The 18,971-nt window shown below is 37.3% G+C and overlaps 1 protein-coding gene across 1 annotated transcript in view; it reads left to right on the top strand.

The window, feature by feature from the left end:
- The window catches only part of EPM2A (EPM2A glucan phosphatase, laforin), a 106,592-nt gene that overhangs the window by 52,202 nt on the left and 35,419 nt on the right, over positions 1-18,971 (top strand). Inside the window, exon 2 of the mRNA XM_043457325.1 lies at positions 763-937. Within this exon, the coding sequence (XP_043313260.1) occupies positions 763-937 (175 nt within the window). The remainder of the gene's footprint in view (positions 1-762; positions 938-18,971) is intronic.

Here is an 18,971-nt window from a genome sequence, read left to right as displayed (position 1 = left end):
GAAAAAAAATTTATCTGTTGTTTGAGCTGATACTGAAACAATTTATTAGTGATGTTAGTCATAAATGTGCATTCCAGGGAGGTAAAAGTATGCAGCACAGGGTCATTAATGGCCTTAAGAGCCCTTATCAACAACTTGAAAAGTGAAAAGTAAAAGTGTTAGTCGCTCAGTCGTGTCCAACTCTTTGTGACCCCATGGACTGTAGCCCACCAGGCTCCTCTGTCCATGGAATTCTCCAGACAAGAATACTGGAGTGGTTTTCCATTTCCTTCTCCAGGAGACTTTCCTGATCCAGGGACTGAACCCAGGTCTCCTGCATTGCAGGCAGATTCTTTACCATCTGAGCTATCTGGGAAGCCCCTTTCAGCAGCTTATCAGGCTGCAGAGTGATTCACAATGGGCTCTTAAGGCCCTGAGTGGTCCCATGAAATTCTGAGTTAATATGCTTTTGTAATTATCTATGTATTCATCGGGAGCATAGTACTCTGAAGCTAACAAGTAATTCTTTAGATATTTTTACTGTGTTCCCTCTTGAGTTCCGTCGCTCAGTGGTGTCTGACTCTTTGCGACCCCATGGACTGCAGCACACCAGACCTCCCTGTCCATCACCAACTTAGTCTATTTTTGTTTATACTGAGATGTGTAGATTATGCAGCTTTGTATTTATTTTTGTCTTGCTATTAATTTTGCATCAGCACCTCTATGACCATTGAAGCAAAGCATTGATGTAATTGCTTTCTTTGTCATCTCTTCTTGTTCCAGGCAACGGGCCTCACCATGACCGTTGCTGTACTTACAATGAAAACAACTTGGTGGATGGTGTTTATTGTCTCCCAATAGGACACTGGATTGAGGCCACTGGGCACACCAATGAGATGAAGCACACAACGGACTTCTATTTTAATATTGCGGGCCACCAAGCCATGCATTATTCAAGGTAAAAATAGTGCCATGTTTATAAGCGTAGAAGTAGGACAAGGGTAGCATTAGGACAATGGAAGTGGTCACTGTGTTCAAAACTGCAGCCTCTCCCTCTGGAGGGTTATATAGGCCTGTGGTACTTTGAGGAGGTAAATTACAGTGAATTACTGTATGAGCTTTTCTGGTTCTAGACATGAAGGATCCTCTTTATAGAATTTTTTTTTACTAAATACAAATTCTGGCATCAACATATTTTGACCAGACACCAGTTAACCAATTTTTGTACTTATGTAGTGGGTTAAAAATAAAAACTAGACTAAAAATATCCTAAATCAGCTTTTGTATCTTTTATGCTACTGACCAGCAGTGAAAGAAAAATTGATGTCTCTTTATCAAATGTGATTCAAATAAATATGTGTGAATATCTAGACATAAGACTAGATTGGATGTGGTCATTTGCTTTGCTATTTTTTAACAGATTTATTTTTATTTATTTGTCTATTTAATTATTATACTAACAGTATGTGTCATAATACAAATTCAACACTGAAGAGGATGCTAAATGGAAAGTAAGGTTCCATACACTTTCCTTTCATTCCCACTCACCAGAAATAATTATTTTAAACTATTTTATTGTTAGTTTTTCTGAAACTTAAATCCACGTCTTAAATAATATGCATATATTTTATTTATTAATATGTCAATTTAAAAATAGCTTTTGAAAGAAATGATACTGATGAACTTACTTACAAAACAGAAAGAGACTCGCTGACTTAGAGAACAAACTTATGGTTGCCAGGGGGAAGGATATGGGGAATTTGACATGGACATGTACACACTGCCATATTTAAAAATGGATAACCAACAGGGACCTTTGTATAGCACACGGAACTCTGCTTAATGTCATGTGGCAGGCTGGATGAGAGGGGAGTTTGGGGGAGAATGGATACATGTATATGTATGCCTTAGTCCCTTTGTTCTTCACCTGAAACTATCACAACATTGTTTGTTAATTGACTATACTCCAATGCAAAATAAAAAGTTAAAAAAATTAAAATATTTCAGAAAAAGAGAAAAAAAAAAAAAAGCTTTTGACTCCCCTCTATGACATGAAGCAAATTTAGCTCACTTATTTTTTCTCCCCTCTTCCAACCCCTACCAGGCTCATTAAAAAAATTCTTTTGTTATTTAACATCATAAAAATTATATTTCTTAACCCATAATTTTTTGACAGTGCCCCTTGATTTTTTAATGTGTGAGATCAGAGACTTATTGTCCCTATATTTTCCTCCACATCTACTGCTGCTGCTGCTGCTAAGTCGCTTCAGTCGTGTCTGACTCTGTGCGACCCCATAGACAGCAGCCCACCAGGCTCCTCCGTCCCTGGGATTCTCCAGGCAAGAACACTGGAGTGGGTTGCCATTTCCTTCTCCAATGCATGAAAGTGAAAAGCGAAAGTGAAGTCGCTCAGTCGCATCCGACTCTTCACGACCCCTTGGACCACAGCCTACCAGGCTGTCCATGGGATTTTCTAGGCAAGAGTATTGGAGTGGGTTGCCAGTGCCTTCTCTGCCACATCTACTTCCACCCATTCACTTCTGTTTTTCATTATTTTTACATTTTCAAGGGTTATAGAAGTTGGATTTAATTTAGCAAATATAAATGAATCTTTCGTAGTTTGATGATTTAAAATTTAAAACCAATATTCAACATATAAAATTCTCTGTATATGTTATTTACTGTAGGACACACAGTGTTTTTACCATAGACAAAGATGCAGTCTCATGTTCTTAAAAATTGTATTGCTTTGAATGAGAGATATAACTAATACAAACAGGGTTGTAAGGGGTAGGAGAGAGGGAGAAAATAACTTCATCATAGTGTTAGGAAATGAATATTCTTCTTGGACACACTTTTCTTATAAATTCATGTTAGATGTTGGCTCTACTGATGGATTGGATGCACAGCAGGAGGAAAGAGGAGTTCCGTATGACTTGTGTTTTTATGGTCTGAGCAACTGGATAAATAAGATGGGGAAGATTTAGGAGAAGAACAACTTGGAGTAGGGACTGAGATGAAAATCTTATTTTAGACATATTGCCTTTGAAATGTAGGCTAGATTGCAGAAAAGAAATCCATGTGTTCTGTGGCATTTGATCCTTCTCTCTTTTGTTGTTTGTTTAAAAAGTAACTGCTAACACTTAATTTTTCATAGTTATTATTTGAAAGAGTAGGTTGTTTATTAGTTTTGGAGTTTCAGGGATAGGTTGGAAATGGAGATATAAACTTGGGGTTATCAATATACAGGTGACATTCAAAGTGATCAGTCTAGTTGAGACCATGTAGCAAATAACCCACTCTTGCCTGGAAAATTCTATGGACGGAGGAGCCTGGTGGGCTGCAGTCCATGGGGTCTCGAAGAGTCGGACATGACTGAGAGACTTCACTTTCACTTTTCACCTTCATGCATTGGAGAAGGAAATGGCAACCCACTCCAGTGTTCTTGCCTGCAGAATCCTAGGCAGGTGGAGAATCAGGCAGAGCCTAAGTGGCTGCCGTCGATGGGGTCTCACAGAGTCGGACATGACTGAAGCGACTTGGCAGCAGCAGCAAATAAGTAAAATAAAGAGAAGGAACTGGCAATCGACTCCAGTTCACTTGCCTGGAGAATCCCATGGACATAGGAGCCTGGTGGCCCATAGAGTCACAAAGAGTCGGACACCGTTGAGTGAATAGATGACGTAATATAAATAAAGAAGTTACAAAGGAAAGAGTCCTCAGGTTCACACAATTTAGGAATGCAGGAGAAAAAGAAGATCAAAAGAAAAGAATGAGAAGGAACATCCATTGAGATGTTCTGACACTTAATGAAGATGTGTTAATGGATTATTTTTCATTTTTGCTGAGCCGCATTTTCTGAACCCTTTCATGTGTTGAGTCATGTCTTGGGCTCTAGGGATTTTCTTCTGCTATTGGATTATTTCTCCTCCTTCCTTGTCTTTGTTCTGTCATTGAAGACACTCTTTAGATGGATGTTAGACCTCTTGGATTTATACTCTATTTTTAACTCTTTAAAAATATTTTTCAGCTTCTGGTTTTATTGCTTTACATTTTGGAAGACTTCATTGTTTTTCCAGCTTACCTCTTTTTTTTTTTCCTCTTAATTTTGCTTCTTAATTTTCATGGGCTCTTCCTTAGTCTTTTATTCTCTTTTTGCATATTTGTTTGTTCTTGTTTATGAATGAGCACTTGCTTAAAGTACTGTGGAGAATTATTTTAAAGTTATCTTCTGTTCCTGGAGTGATCTTATTTCCTCCTGAATCAGTTGTTCTCTGTTCACTTTTGATCCTTCTCTTTCATTGTTTATTTAAAAAGTAACTGCTAACCCTTAATTTTTCATAGTTATTGTTTGAAAGAGTAGGTTGTTTATTGAGTTTCATCTACCATTACTAGCTTCTATACCTGTGAGTGTGTTCACCCAGGCTGTTGTGCATTTGGGCAGATCACATCTCAGTGAGTGGAAGAGAAGCGGACAGTCAGCCTGGGCCCTCCTACCTCCCCTCCCAGAATGAAGAGGTGGGAATATCTGTGTGGGGCACACCTCCTACTCTGAGAACTTTCCCTCTCCAAGTAAATGTTTCAGTTTTTAAAGAAGGTATTTCTTCACTTTCACATATGGTATCATGGCTGTATATGGATTGAATATGAAACATAGTTCATGTATTCATTGTTTATGCAAGAAAGGTTGCATTAAAAATTTTCTTCAAAGCAGTTTAGTTTCACTAAGTCTCTGTCCTACTGAATTTTCAGGTAATTCAGCCTGTTATCCTCCTCAGGTATAAAAAGAAAAAATACATAATATATAAAATTATATAATAATATATGTACATAAAATAGCTGATAGATGCATAATATGTATAGTATATAGAATATATATATTTACACATGGGGTATAATATATATATATGTAGTATATAATACACAGATACAATACCTATATACATACATAAATGAGAAAAAATCTCATACTCAGAATTTTGGACCTAACAGTATTTCTTCTATTTATTTATTTCTATAATAGAGATAACTGGGAACTTTTAAATAAATAACAATTTTTCATAGTGGATCTGTTGGCATCTCTCTGATTTTTAAGAAGCTCCATTAACCTCCAGTGTTTCTCACAGTTCAGTCTCAAAATTACCTACTTGAAAACCAATTTGGTGGTATGATTTTTAAAAATAAAAATCAATTGGGTGTTTTGTTTTTTTAAAAAATGTAGATTGATGAGCCCCATCAATTCCTGGAATCTCTTTTCCAACCTCTTCATATGATTCTTTGAGGCATAAAAATTTGAGAACTTCTGTGATTAGTTGAATAAAGACTAATTTAGAATTTAAAAGGGAGACTTTTATGTGCTATCAGTTATTTCAGTCTAGTTCCCCGTATAAATTTTAGCTACAATTCATCCTCACTTGAAACTGGACAAGATAAAAATGTGAATTCACTTTATGAGTTGAAAAGACAATAATATATTTCATTGTTAAGTTGAAAACATCTAATCGGACATGACTGAAGCAACTTAGCAGCAGCAGCAGCAATAGCTATCTACTTACTGTACTCATTTGACGTACAGTGCTAAAATAATTTGTGGATTTGTTTTTGTTGCTGAAAGAGATGCATCCATCATAGGTTATATGTTTGAGTATATGTAATAATAGAGATAGTCAAACTCACCTAATAATTTATAATCACAAATTATCAGCCTTTAGTTTGGATATGGGAATGGAATTTTGCCTAGTTTTATTTTTATGGTTGGAGTAAAAAAATTGTGAGGTCAGTACCCTTCATAATGATAAGATTGTCAAGATCTGAAGATTTTTAAAAATATCTAATAATTAAATGTTACATTCAGTTTAGTTCAGTTCAGTTGCTCAGTAATGTATGACTCTTTGTGACCCCATGGACTGCAGCACACCAGGCTTCCCTGTCCATCACCAACTCCCAGAGCTTGCTCAAATGAATGTCCATCGAATCGGTGATACTATCCAACCATTGCATCCTCTGTCGTCCCCTCTCCTCTTGTCTTCAATCTTTCCCAGCATCAGAGCAGAGTCTTTTCCAATAAGTCAGTTCTCCGCATCATGTGGCCAAAGTACTGGAGCTTCAGCTTCAGCGTCAGTTCTTCCAATGAATATTCAGGACTGATTTCCTTTAGAATTGAATGGTTGATCTCCTTGCAGTCCAAAGGACTTTCAAAAGTCTTCTCCAACACCATAGTTCAAAAGCATCTGTTCTTCGGTGCTCAGCTTTCTTTATAGTCCAACTCCCGTATATGGTCCATATATAGTCCAACATCCATATATGACTACTGGAAAAACCATAGCTTTGACTAGATGGACCTTTGCTGGCAAAATAATTTCTCTGCTTTTTAATATGCTATCTAGGTTTGTCATAGCTTTTCTTCCAAGGAGCAAGCGTCTTTTAATTTCATGACTGCAGTCACCATCTGTAGTGATTTTGGAGCCCAAGAAAATAAAGTCTGTCACTGTTTCCATTGTTTCCCCATCTATTTGCCATGAAGTGATGGGACCGGATGCCATGATCTTCGTTTTTTGAATGTTGAATTTTAAGCCAGCCTTTTCATTCTCCTCTTTCACTTTCATCAAGAGGAATGTTGTATAGTGTGACAGTTTCATCTACTGGTAAGAATTGTATGGATTACTCTGCGGAGCCTCTGGGCTCAGTGCTGGACCATCAAAGATGCAGCAACAATGATCCCTGCTCTCAGGAACTCATCTTCTTGTGGATGACAAACACATAAACAGCTCTAATATTGTAAGATAATTGCTGAAGTGAAATTGTATTTGCAGTGGAATGAGGGACTGGAATAGAAATCTTTAGTGCAAGGAAATCTTAATGAATAGAACTTGAACAGAAATGGGGAGGATTTTTCTTTTCCAGGAGGACATTTGGGGGAGGGAAGTCAAGGTAAAGACAACAGCAAGTGCAAAGGTATGGAACTGTGAGAGCAATATTAAGTTGACCCAATCAGGATAATTTTGAGAGCAAAAATAGGTACTTTTGATAATTAGCCTGCATACAGGTATAAACTAGGACTGTTCTGAGAACACCAGAACATAGGGCAACCTAGGGAACAAGTCATGTAGAAGAGAGGATTCTGGTATGTCCCCATAATCAGATCCAGAGAGATAACCTCCAATAGAGGAACTGTGGATGTCCTTTATAGAAATTCACACTCTATGGTGTGACAATGGTTAGGAGGTTTGTGTGTACCATGTAGTTTTAAATGTTAACCAAGGTGTACATGCACATGTTTCACAAATCTAGTAGATCAATAGGCTTTATTATGAAGAGAAGTCTGCCACTCCCCAAACTCCACATCACCACTCATTTGGTGTGTCTGTAGGCAACTGCCTTCACATCTTTAAGCTGATTATTTGCTAATTACCTTCAGAGAAATGATAAATAGTGCTTCCCAGGTGGTGCAGTGGTAAAGAATCCCCCTGCCAATGCAGGAGACACAAGAAATGTGGATTCGAACCCTGGGTTGGGAAGATTTCCTGGAGGAGGACATGGCACCCCAATGCAGTATTCTTGCCTGGAAAATTCCATGGACAGAGGAGCCTGGTGGGCTATAGTCCATGGGATCGCAAAGAGTCGGACATGACCAAGTGAGCACACACACAAACAAATGATAAAAAATATGACTATATTACTACTTCTTGATTTTAGTTTTTGGTATTATCTATTGCTTTCACACCACGAAAAATGAAACTGTCACTCTTTTTTCTTCCTGTTCCCCCACAAACCTCAGTGACATCCTTCTCTTTTTTAATCCTCCCAGTACAGTTATACCATCATCCTAATGAGATCAGTATCCACGTTTATTCGTATGCCTGTGTAAATGCAATTTAATACCCCTAACTGTTCACACATATCTAAGTCTTCTATGAAGAATGTATTCCTTCTAGGTTTGCTCTTGAGTATGGAAACCATCATGGCTCTTGATCCTTTAGGTTTGAACTGTGTGTTTTCCCCTCTGGAGATGTTGTCAGAATCTTCATTTTCAGTATTGTGAAATTTAATGATGGAATGTCTTGATGTGGCCACTGTTTTATGCATTTTGCTAAGTTCTCAGTGAATAGATTTCCTAATTATGTAAATTCTGAAATTCCAAATTCTTTTTAGGTAAACTACTTGAATTATTTCTTTGATGATTTATTTCCCTTTCTGAACTTCTATTATTCAGATGCTGGAATCCTAGTCTGAGTCTTTTATATTTTGCTTATCTTTGGGTATTTTTTTTCCTGTTCTAACAGATTTTCTTAACTTAGTTAATCATCCATCACTACTATTTAGTTTTTTATTTCTGCTATCATCTTTTTGTTTTCCAGAAGCTCTTCATATAATTATCTGTGTTGCCCAGTTCAGAGACTTGTCTAACCTTCCACAGAGAACACGTTTCCACTCTTGATCAGGAGCATGGAGGGAAAGTGTTCCAGCGGAGGGTCTGGCTGTGTCCTAAACTGACTTGCCAGTTCTGTGCTTTTCACTTACACCTGGAAGTACCTGGAAATCCGGTTTCTGAGCCTGTTGGGGATTCTGTAGTTCAATTCCAGTCGGTTCTCAGCTTTCATCACTGTTGGCCTTAGAATTTATTTTTCCTCAGTCTGTTAAATTATTCAGTAATCAATCAATTGCTTTTCAGTTTCCACAATCCTGTTGCTGTCTTTCCTCATGTTATCTCTTTCTTGGGGCTTTATGTGTTTAATTTCCCACAGAATCTCTTTATTCTTGTTGTAAAGGGATTTGGTGAAAGTCAAGTTAGATGTGTGAAATCAATTTTTCTGCAACAAAATTAAAGTTAAATAAAGTATTGAAAATGTGTGACAGAAACTTGGTAAAGAGTAGCTCAATAAATATTAAGTACATTCTTCATTTCTAACATTTAGTTTGTATTTTGTCCTCCAACCTAAGTAAGATTCTACCATGCCAGAATGAGATTTTAGAAATCGGTATGCACTTCCATATTCATATATTTGGTACCAAACTACATCTCTCTCGTCAATAGATTTTTTTATGCAAAAGAATGAATGTTTGCATTAAAGACACAGATAACTAACCTAATGAGACTTTAGTGGGAAGGGACTGTGCTGTCTGTATCTTGAAAAGGCTTATTGCCAATTAAACACATTTCAAAAGCCACAAATTAGACTTTATGAGTCATACTTTAAACTCTTATAAAAATGTTATAGTTTAGAAAATGTCTTATAAAAGCACACATATTTTGTAGCCTCTTTGGTTTATAAAGAAAAGATATTGGGTAATTTTCAAAACTCAAAATTATTTTATACACTGTAGAATAATAATTTCACACATTTTGGATACTGTTCTATCTAGCACACTTTCCAAATGAATGGCATTAATTACTTTGGAGAAAGAGTGAGGAATTTGATGCCAGCCTAGCTCTCTCATTTATTGCAGGGCAACCTTGGGACAATCCTGTAACAGTTCTGAATTTCAGTCTCCTGATTTGCAATGTGAGCTAGTTGAACTTGATAAATGCTAAAGGCAGTTCTGGAAATAATCAAGGATTACAGTTAAAGACAATAGCATTATGCAGCATTTTGCTGATATAGTGTATTGACCTAACAGTGACTGTACTCCCTACCAGCTTCTTTGGTTTCAGATGGAGCCACCAAATGCCTGTAATTTCATGCTGCTTCAAGGGGCACTTTCCCTCAGTTTTATAAGCCCAGGACCCATGTTCATTCCCACTCTACAGAGACATTTGGAAATATACAACTTTATAGTCAGTGTACAATTAATTCTTAATAAGTTTGTAAATTCTTATTCAGTTCAGTTCAGTTGCTCAGTTGCGTGTGACTCTTTGCAAACCCATGGACTGTAGCACCCCAGGCTTCCCTGTCCGTCACCAGCATCCTGAGCTTGCTCAAACTCATGTCCATCGAGTTGGTGATGCCATCCAACCATCTCATCCTCTGTCATCCCCTTCTCCTGCCTTCAATCTTTCCCAGCATCAGGGTCTTTTCTAATTCTTTGCATCAGGTGGCCAAAGTATTGGATTTTTAGCTTCAGCATCAGTCCTTCCAATGAATATTCAGGACTGACTTCCTTTAGGATGGACTGGTTGGATCTCCTTGCAGTCCAAGGGACTCTCAAGAGTCTTCTCCAACATCATAGTTCAAAAGCATCAATTCTTCGGCACTCAGGTTCTTTATGGTCTAACTCTCACATCTCACATATGGTTTTTCTCACTAGAAAAACCATAGCTTTGACTAGATGGACCTTTGTTGGCAAAGTAATGTCTCTGCTTTTTAATATGCTGTCTAGGTTGGTCATAGCTTTTCTTTCAAGGAGGAAGCGTCTTTTAATTTCATTGCTGCAGTCATCATCTGTAGTGATTTTGGAGCCCAAGAAAATAAAGTCTGTCACTGTTTCCATTGTTTCCCCATCTATTTGCCATGAAGTGATGGGACCATATACCATGATCTTTGTTTTTTGAATGTTGAGTTTTAAGCCAGCTTTTTCACTCTCTTCTTTCACTTTCATTAATAGGCCCTTTAGTTCTTCATTTTCTGCCATAAAGGTGGTGTCATCTGCATATCTGAGATTGTTGATATGTTTCCTGGCAATCTTGATTCCAGCTTGTGCTTCATCCAGTCATAATGATATTTTTACATTGCTCATATTTGTAATCAAATTTTGACAAGAAATCTCTCTTGGAGTAAATGGAGAATAGCTCACCAAATTCTATGTGCTACAGAATTTAATTACATTGTGCTGCTTCTGTAGTTCACAATCAACACATTTCTGGTCAAAGGAAGAATGTAATTTAATAGATATTTGTATCCGATTGAGTGATTTGAAATTTTTCTAAACATAAAAGCCAAAATTGTAATTGTTCATCATACTAGGATGGAAAAGCAACATAAGCTTCCTTCTTATTGAATTCTTCTGATTGGGCAATGAATCCATTAATTTGCCTACAAAGGTCTGTGTAGTCAAAGCTATGGTTTTTCCAATAATCATATACAGATGTGAGAGTTGGATCATAAAGAAGGCTGAGCATCAAAGAATTGTTGCCTTCGAACTGTGGTGCTAGAGAAGATCTTGAGAGTCCCTTGTACTGCAAGGAGATCAAACCAGTCAATCCTAAAAGGAAATCAACTCTGAATATTCATTGGAAGAACTGATGCTGAAGCTCCAGTTCTTTGTCCACCTGATGCAAACTTCCAGCTCATTGGAAAAGACCCGATGCTGGGAAAGATTGAAGGCAAGAGGAAAAGAGGGCGGCAGAGGATGAGATGGTTACATAGCATCACTGGCTCAATAGGCCTGAATTTGAACAAAGTCAGGTAGGTAGTGAAGGACAGGGAAGCCTAGCACACTACAGTCCATGGGGTCGCAAAGAGTTGGACACAACTTAGTGACTGAACAACAATAACAGCAACAATTTACTTGAGTGTGTGAGATTTCTTTAAAGAGTTCCTTTTCCCTATATAAATAATGCTGTTTATATTTTTATAAGGTCAAATTGATGGATGTCCTGTTTTTCTAAAGATTAAAACACATATTTTTATTTATAAAAATTTTCAAATATATTAAAATAGATTATGTATCTCATGTTATATAGATTATTATATTGGGATGATTTATTTTCAGTATCATATAAAAACATAAGTGATAAATATTTGCACCCTAATGGTAAGATGAACTAATTGTAAAACTTCCCCTTAATTCTTTTTTCTTAGAAGTCATTGAAAACGTGTCTGCTAAAGTTTATGGAGAAGTCAGTTTCTGCTGATAGTGCTGTTGTGGCTTAAGTACAAGTATAAAAGGAAGCAGCTGGATTCTGTGCTGCCTTTTTAATTGTCAGCAACATTGTTATTTAAATTATGATTGAAATGTCTTGTTCAGGAGACTGAGAGAGAAACTTGATTAAAAGAGAGAAGCTGATTTTCAGATCCCAGGGTGTGTCTATAGGAATGGTAGTAAGAAAAAGGGACTATTCTATAATATAAGTTAAGCAATTTGGATTTCTAAGTCATTATGTGGGGAAAATATGACAATTTTGCTATAAAACACAACAGAGAATCAAGGAAATATAGGGTAGGAGAGGGTAATTTATAAAATGGGTGCTATTACAGAATGCTTGGTGTTAAAGATAATGACCCCATAAAGTGGAAAAAATTAATGATTTAGAGAAGAAATGGAAGAAGCATGGGGCAAAATATTTTTTGTAAACAAGAGTGATCTGAATACATGAGAGCAAAGAGTTCATCCGTGGTCTTGGGGGAAGCAGATAATGGGTATGTGTGTAGGTAGGTCAGTGAAGTAGTGAGGGCGTGTGGATTGCTTCTCTTTTCTCCATGAGATAGGAACCAAGGTCATCAGATGAGAGTGAGAAGAGACAGGACTTTTCGGTTTGAGTGAGCAGTATAAGCGCTTCCCAGGTGGTGCACTGGTAAAGAATGCCCCTGCCAATGCAGGAGACGCAGAAGTTGCGAGTTGGATCACTAGGTTGGGAAGATCTGGAGGAGGAGGAAATGGCAACCCACTTCAGTATTCTTGCCTGAAAACTCCATGGACAGAGAAGCCTGGCTGGCTACAGGCTACAGTCCATGGGGTTGCAAAGAGTTGGACACGACTGAGCAGGCATACACTCACGAGCTGGGTAACTAATGGAATGTAAATGTACTGACTCATGAATTTTAATTTTTACAAGACTCGCCCAATTCCGATATTATAGTGGCTATGACAAGCAAAGAAGTTATTCCCTCATTTTAAATGAGTACAGAAGACAGAATATTTTTGAAAGTTTTCTGTGTGACTCTACCCAGATCAGAAAGTAGTCTAAATTATTATGCTGACCATTATGGAATGTCCACTTCCAGAAGAACAGTGGTCCTACTTATATTGGAGTCAGTGAACACACTGGGGAATGCTCTTTCCTGTTTTCAGAGGGTTGTTATATGTATATTACTTTGCCGGTCATTGATTGTGATCATTTAAATAGATTGAAAATGACTAGTTTCTTAGATCATAGTCTCATCTTTGGCTGAACAGAATGCAAAATTATGAAACCCGTGGAGAAGGGATCAATGAAGAAAGAATATTGAAAATGCGTATGTTACATACTAAATAAGATAATCAGTCTTGCTGTTGAATATTTCTACATCATAAAAGCCCTATTATGACTTGTACATTCAAAGATTTTTTTTGAAAAGCAAGATCTTTATTTTCATGCTTTGATAAGTTGTAAATTGCCTTTCTTGTCCTTCTTTCTAAAGTTCTTTAATTTTTTTGCTTTGAAGGTCCTGTAGACTTATTGTTCCTGATAAATAAATCAATAGTGATTAAATATTAATTTAGTTGATTAGCATATGTAAATACTAAGTGTTTCACCAAGTAGTTGATAAATACTCTGAAAAAAACACTGGATGTAGCAACACACACACACAGAGACCCTAATAACACCTACTTGTGCAGGCTCTCATTTTATAATGAAAGGATTGTTTTCTGCCCACAGGCTACAGGAAGTGTTTAACAGGACTGCTGGGGCCTTACTCTCAGATTTAGGCTAATGAAAGCGGGGAGTAGATTTTGGAGAGTGTACAGAGGATTCTACTGGGCAAGTAAAACCGTACTAATGCTTTACTGCTCAGTTGTGCCCGACTCTTTGCAGCCCATGGACTGTAGCCTGCCAGGCTCCTCTACCCATGGAATTTTCCAGACCAGAATAATGGAGTGGGGTGCCATTTCCTCCTCCAGGGTATCTTTCCCTGGGATCGAACACACATCGAACACACTTCTCTTTCGTCTCCTGAATTGGCAGGCGGGTTCTTTACCACTGCACCACCTGGGAAACTCATAGAATGACAGACAGTAGGAAAGAAATTTATTCCTCCTCTACAAGAGTTTGAAAAATCTTCCAGGAATTTGCATAGGGAAAAGTCTCTAAACCTAGAAACAAATATTTCTAAACACTGTAGGAAAATGGAGATTCAAAAATTGTATGAAAGCCCCTAATACACTGGCAAGATTAACACTTGACATTAATTTAATTGAAAATCAAACCACTTTTGGATTTTGAACTTAGAAGACTGTTATGGCTTTTTATTACTTTAACTTAGAAAAGGCAAAGTAGATTTTCCTAGTATCTGGCTTTTCAAAATAGAAATAGCCTTATAAGCCATGTCATCCCATAGTTGATCTTTTATTGCTTAATTATGAAATGAATTTTAATGAAAACAACGTAACTTCCATCTGGAATTCAGTGAACTATGCCGTTACAGAATAAGTTGAATTTTAAATGAAAAGAATAGGAAAGGCATCTTCTAGGATTAGACATAAAGTGAAAATGAAAGTGAAAGTCGCTCAGTCGTGTCCAACTCTTTGTGACCCCATGGACTGTAGTCCATGGAATCCTCCAGGCCAGAATACTGGAGTGAGTATCCTTTCCCTTCTCCAGGTGTCTTCCCAACCCAGGGATTGAACCCAGATCTCCTATACAGTCCATGGATTCTCCAGGCCAGAATACTGGAGTGTGTAACCTTTCCCTTCTTAAAGGGATCTTCCCAACCCAGGGATCGAACCCAGGTCTCCTGCATTGCAGGCAGATTCTTTACCAGCTAAGCCACAAGGGAAACCCAAGAATACTGGAGTGGGTAGCCTATCCCTCCTCCACCGGATCTTCCTGACCCAGGAATTGCACCCGAGTCTCCTGCATTGCAGGCAGATTCTTTACCAACTGAACTATCAGGGAAGCCTTTAGAAATAAAAGTAAGGAACAACGAACTCTGACTGAAGCTGGCTCAGAGGTCTAATTATTGCAAAGAGAAGAAGTAATGAGTCTAGGAGCAAAACCCATCTATTGTGTTGTAAATGGTGAATCCAAACTACAGATCTTCATTACAAATAAGAAGCCCATGCATTTAAAAAAATGCTATAGAGTAGTTCAGCACAGGTCATTTAGTGGAGCACATCTATAAATAAAACACAAAATAAAGAGAAGGTGAAGCATGACTGCATGCTTGGACAGATGCAGGCAGTATTTGCTATCCAATTTTGGCTTAAAATATTTTTTTCTTGTTGACTTGACCAATTTCTTCAGTGTATTTAAAGATGTTTGTCTCAGGCTGCTCTCTTGCTAATGCAAATAGATATTCTGGGACAATTGAAATATTAATAGCATTTGTAGCATGCACATAAAGGTAGCTAGCATGCTAAGACAAATTAAGGAAACAAAGTTTTATCCCAGAAGTTGAAAGACCAAACATAGACTTATGATATACTAAGATGAAGGGAATTTGATAGTAACAGTTTAGGACAAGGTTAAAAAGCAGTCCTCAGAGATGCATCACCTAAGTGATCTTATGTCTGAGTTCAGCAGACTCTGGGAACAAGATTGTAAATCTTTTGCTGTTTTAAGAGCGAAATGTCCGTCATTTGATGAGAGCATGAAATTGGTCCTTAAAATGAACTTGAAAATCTTCACAAAAGGCTGCTTCGTGTTTCTAAAATTCTAATTAAAACCTTGCCTGTAGCAGCTTCAGGTCCCAACTGACCATACAGATTGTTACAAAAATACTGCTTAAATTGAAAGCTAGGCTTCTGATTATGGATCAGGTGGTTAAGAGAAGCTAGCACAGAAGGAGAAGGAGCTAATGGAAGAAAAGAAATAAAGAGTGTAAACGAAAAAAAGCACAGAACACTGAAAAAAAAAATTCTAGCATTTCCTAAAAAAACTGACTAATCAGTGTAAGATTCAGATTATTTTACCTGTAGAAGTACAACATTCAGTTGCTCCCATTTTTATCTATAAGGTTGGGCAAATTTCATGTTGCCGCCCTATCAAAGGAGTGTTATAGAGCCTTGGAGAACAAGGATATTTTGAGGTTTTAAATACTGTGCATGGCATCCTGCAGATAGAACATAGTCACACTGGATCAGGAAATTATCCCATCCAGCTTTGTATGACTCCTTTGGCAGCAGGACTGTACCTGTGTCAACTGTTTTCCATGATGATGACGCTGTGTCGTCACGTTGACGTATGTGGATATAGATCAGGCCCCTTCTCTGATGCCACCTACCCCTTTTCTGGCAATGAGTGTAAAGACTCTGTCTATTTCATTCACTGTTGCATTCCCAGTTGTGGTGTCTCCATGTGGTAACCCATGTAAAAGCTAATTAACGATAAATCCTACAAGAAGACTATATACTCCTTCAGTGAAGGATATATTCCTGAATTCAGCGTCACTGTTCACTGCTTTTAAAACAATGCCTTGCACATAACTGATGGTTGTAGGTGTAGAGGATCAATCATATATTAGAGGGTCAATTGATCACAAAGCATAGAGGGGAATTTTTAGATCAAGGTAGTTGAATGCTTCATGTTCACTGTGCAGAAAAGGAACAGAGCAGGTCTGAAATAGCTTATTCTTTGAAAAACCTGCTTGCAAGTTGCTGGTCTCTGGGAATCTAACTAATAAACAACCCCCCTCTCCCCACCCTCCACCAGACTGTTTAAAAAAAAAAAAACTTTTCCTAAAAAATAATGGTGGCTCACTATGCCCAAACTGCAAAAAGATGTGTTTATATTTAACACCAGCCTTCCTTTTGGGAATCTAGAATTTTGGTACATATTAGGCAGGGCTTCCTAGGTGGCACTAGTGGTAAAGAACCTGCCTGCCAATGCAGGAAACATAAGAGATGTGGGTTTGATTCCTGGCTGGGGAAGATCCCCTGGAGAAGGACATGGCAACCCACTCCAGTATTCTTGCTTGGAAAATTCCATGGACAGAGGAGCCTGGCGGGCTACAATTCATAGGGTTGCTAAGAGTTGGACACAACTGAAGTGACTTAGCTTGCACACAGGCAGAGGATACCAACATCTCAGCCTCCAGTAAAAACCACTGATGGTATCTCTAATGAGCTTCCCTGGCAGAAATTTCTTCCTATTTATTTTAACAACTTGTTGCTGGAGGAATTGAGCATGCCCATGCAATTATGCTGTGTGTTTTTCTGGGGACTCTTGGAAACTTGCACCTAGTTTCATCCAGATTTCTAAGTACCTTTGGCTGATTTTTCTTTGTATCTTTTTACTGTAATAAAATCTCAGCACAAGTACAACTATATGCTGAGTCCTGTGAGATCACCCAGTAAATCACCAAACCTGGGGTGATCTTGAGGAGCCCTGACATACTCACTTTTTGGTATTCAGCCTAGGTAATGTGTTTAGCCAGTCCTGGCCAGGATTGCAGGGTCTCAGAAGGCCCATCACCTCCAGTCAGCAGAGGTGCAGGTAGCCTTTTAGTCTTGGACTGGTATCTGGTCATCCTGGTGTGAATTCAAGGTACATGCATGCTTAATCTGTGTGAGTGGCCTTTTTCCCATCATATTTAATGTGTTCATGAAAAGCATGCGCTCTGAGTTGAACTGCCGGTATTAAATTCCAGTTTTACCACTTCCTAAGCAGTAGAGCTTTGTTACTTAACGGCTGTGCATCATCTGTAAGATAAGAATAAGCTCAAACCTTAATAGGCTGTTACCAGGATTAAAGAGTTAAAACATTAACACACTTAGTAAGTGCCTAATGCACGCTTAGTTATTTTCGCAACTGGCACTGTGAACAAGCAACAACTTTATTTTGTCTTCCAGAATTTAGTAGGAAAATTCTCCCTGGATAAAAGTTTGGGCAGATCAATAATTTCCTTGGTCACTTATAGACAATAAAAACTCTATATTTATTTGAATCATAAAATACAATCTTAATTTTCTATTCAAAAGGTTGTCTCCTTTGAAAAAGTCAAATCTTTCAGTTTAATATAAAATGAAATCTTTTAATATTCTTGCCTTGAATTCAATCTTGCCTGCTATTAAAATCTTGTTCCTTGATTAATTTTTGCAAATTAGAATCTAATGATAAATTAATAGTGAACAGATACATTTTTGTCTATCCACTTATTTTACTCATTTCCAAATTATGGTGTTTTTACTTTGCCTTTTATATTTAACATGTAGTTAGATATATATTTTGTGTCAGTGGAAAAGTAGTTTTCCATTAATAGGTAAATATAGCGTGTTAATATTTAGTGTTATAAGATGCTCAGTTTTAATTATACCATCTTATTTTAAGTTTCCTGTTTTTAATGCTTTCTAAATATTCCCTGCTATTCTTTCTTTTCTATATGATCTTCTTTCTGATAATTAGAAGATATACAGAATGTTTCTTGTCTTCCTTTAGGTTATGTTTTGAATGTGAACATACTGTTACTTCAAATTCAATTTAATCAATTGAAAGCACCCAACAAGACTTCCTCTTGAATGACTGTAGATGTCATTACATAGATGGATAAAGAACCCACTCTCTCGGCTACAATCTCAGTTCTTAGTATTATTGATATTTTTCCCCTGTCCTTTATTTATTTTTATTTTTAATATTGTATGGCTTTATTTTTTAAGTGATAGCACATTGTTTTGTCATTATAATCAACTCTTTAGATTTAATTACATATTTAAATTAATTGCTTGATGATCAGGTCTTTCACATATGGGCATTATCTGCTCTGAGTCTTTTTAAAGTCATCCCCAAGCTAGTTAAATTAAATTACAGGGTAGTTTTTCAAGAAGGATTCATGGGAGTTTATTTCTTAAATCTTTTACATATTTAAATATGCCTTCATATTATCTTTATACATAGATGGCAACTTGGTTAGATATAGAGTTTTTAATTACTTTCAAATATATTTAGATGTTGTTTTTAGTCTTCTGACTTGATTATCACTATGGAGAATTTTGAGGCCAGGCTTATATTTGGGGGATCAATGAGGATTGGTAAGATTAATTTTGTTTATTTATTTATGGTCATGCCGCACAGCTTGTAGGATCATAGTTCTCTGGCTGGGGATTGAACCTGAGCCTGTGGCAATGAGCGTATGGAGTCCTAACCACTAGACCTCCAGGAAATTCCTGTTTCTAAGATTTAATGTACCTACCTTATACCC

Source organism: Cervus canadensis, chromosome 33 (genome assembly GCF_019320065.1).
Source record: "Cervus canadensis isolate Bull #8, Minnesota chromosome 33, ASM1932006v1, whole genome shotgun sequence".
NCBI classification, from domain to species: Eukaryota; Metazoa; Chordata; class Mammalia; order Artiodactyla; family Cervidae; genus Cervus; species Cervus canadensis.
This window is presented reverse-complemented; position numbering and strand designations above follow the sequence as displayed.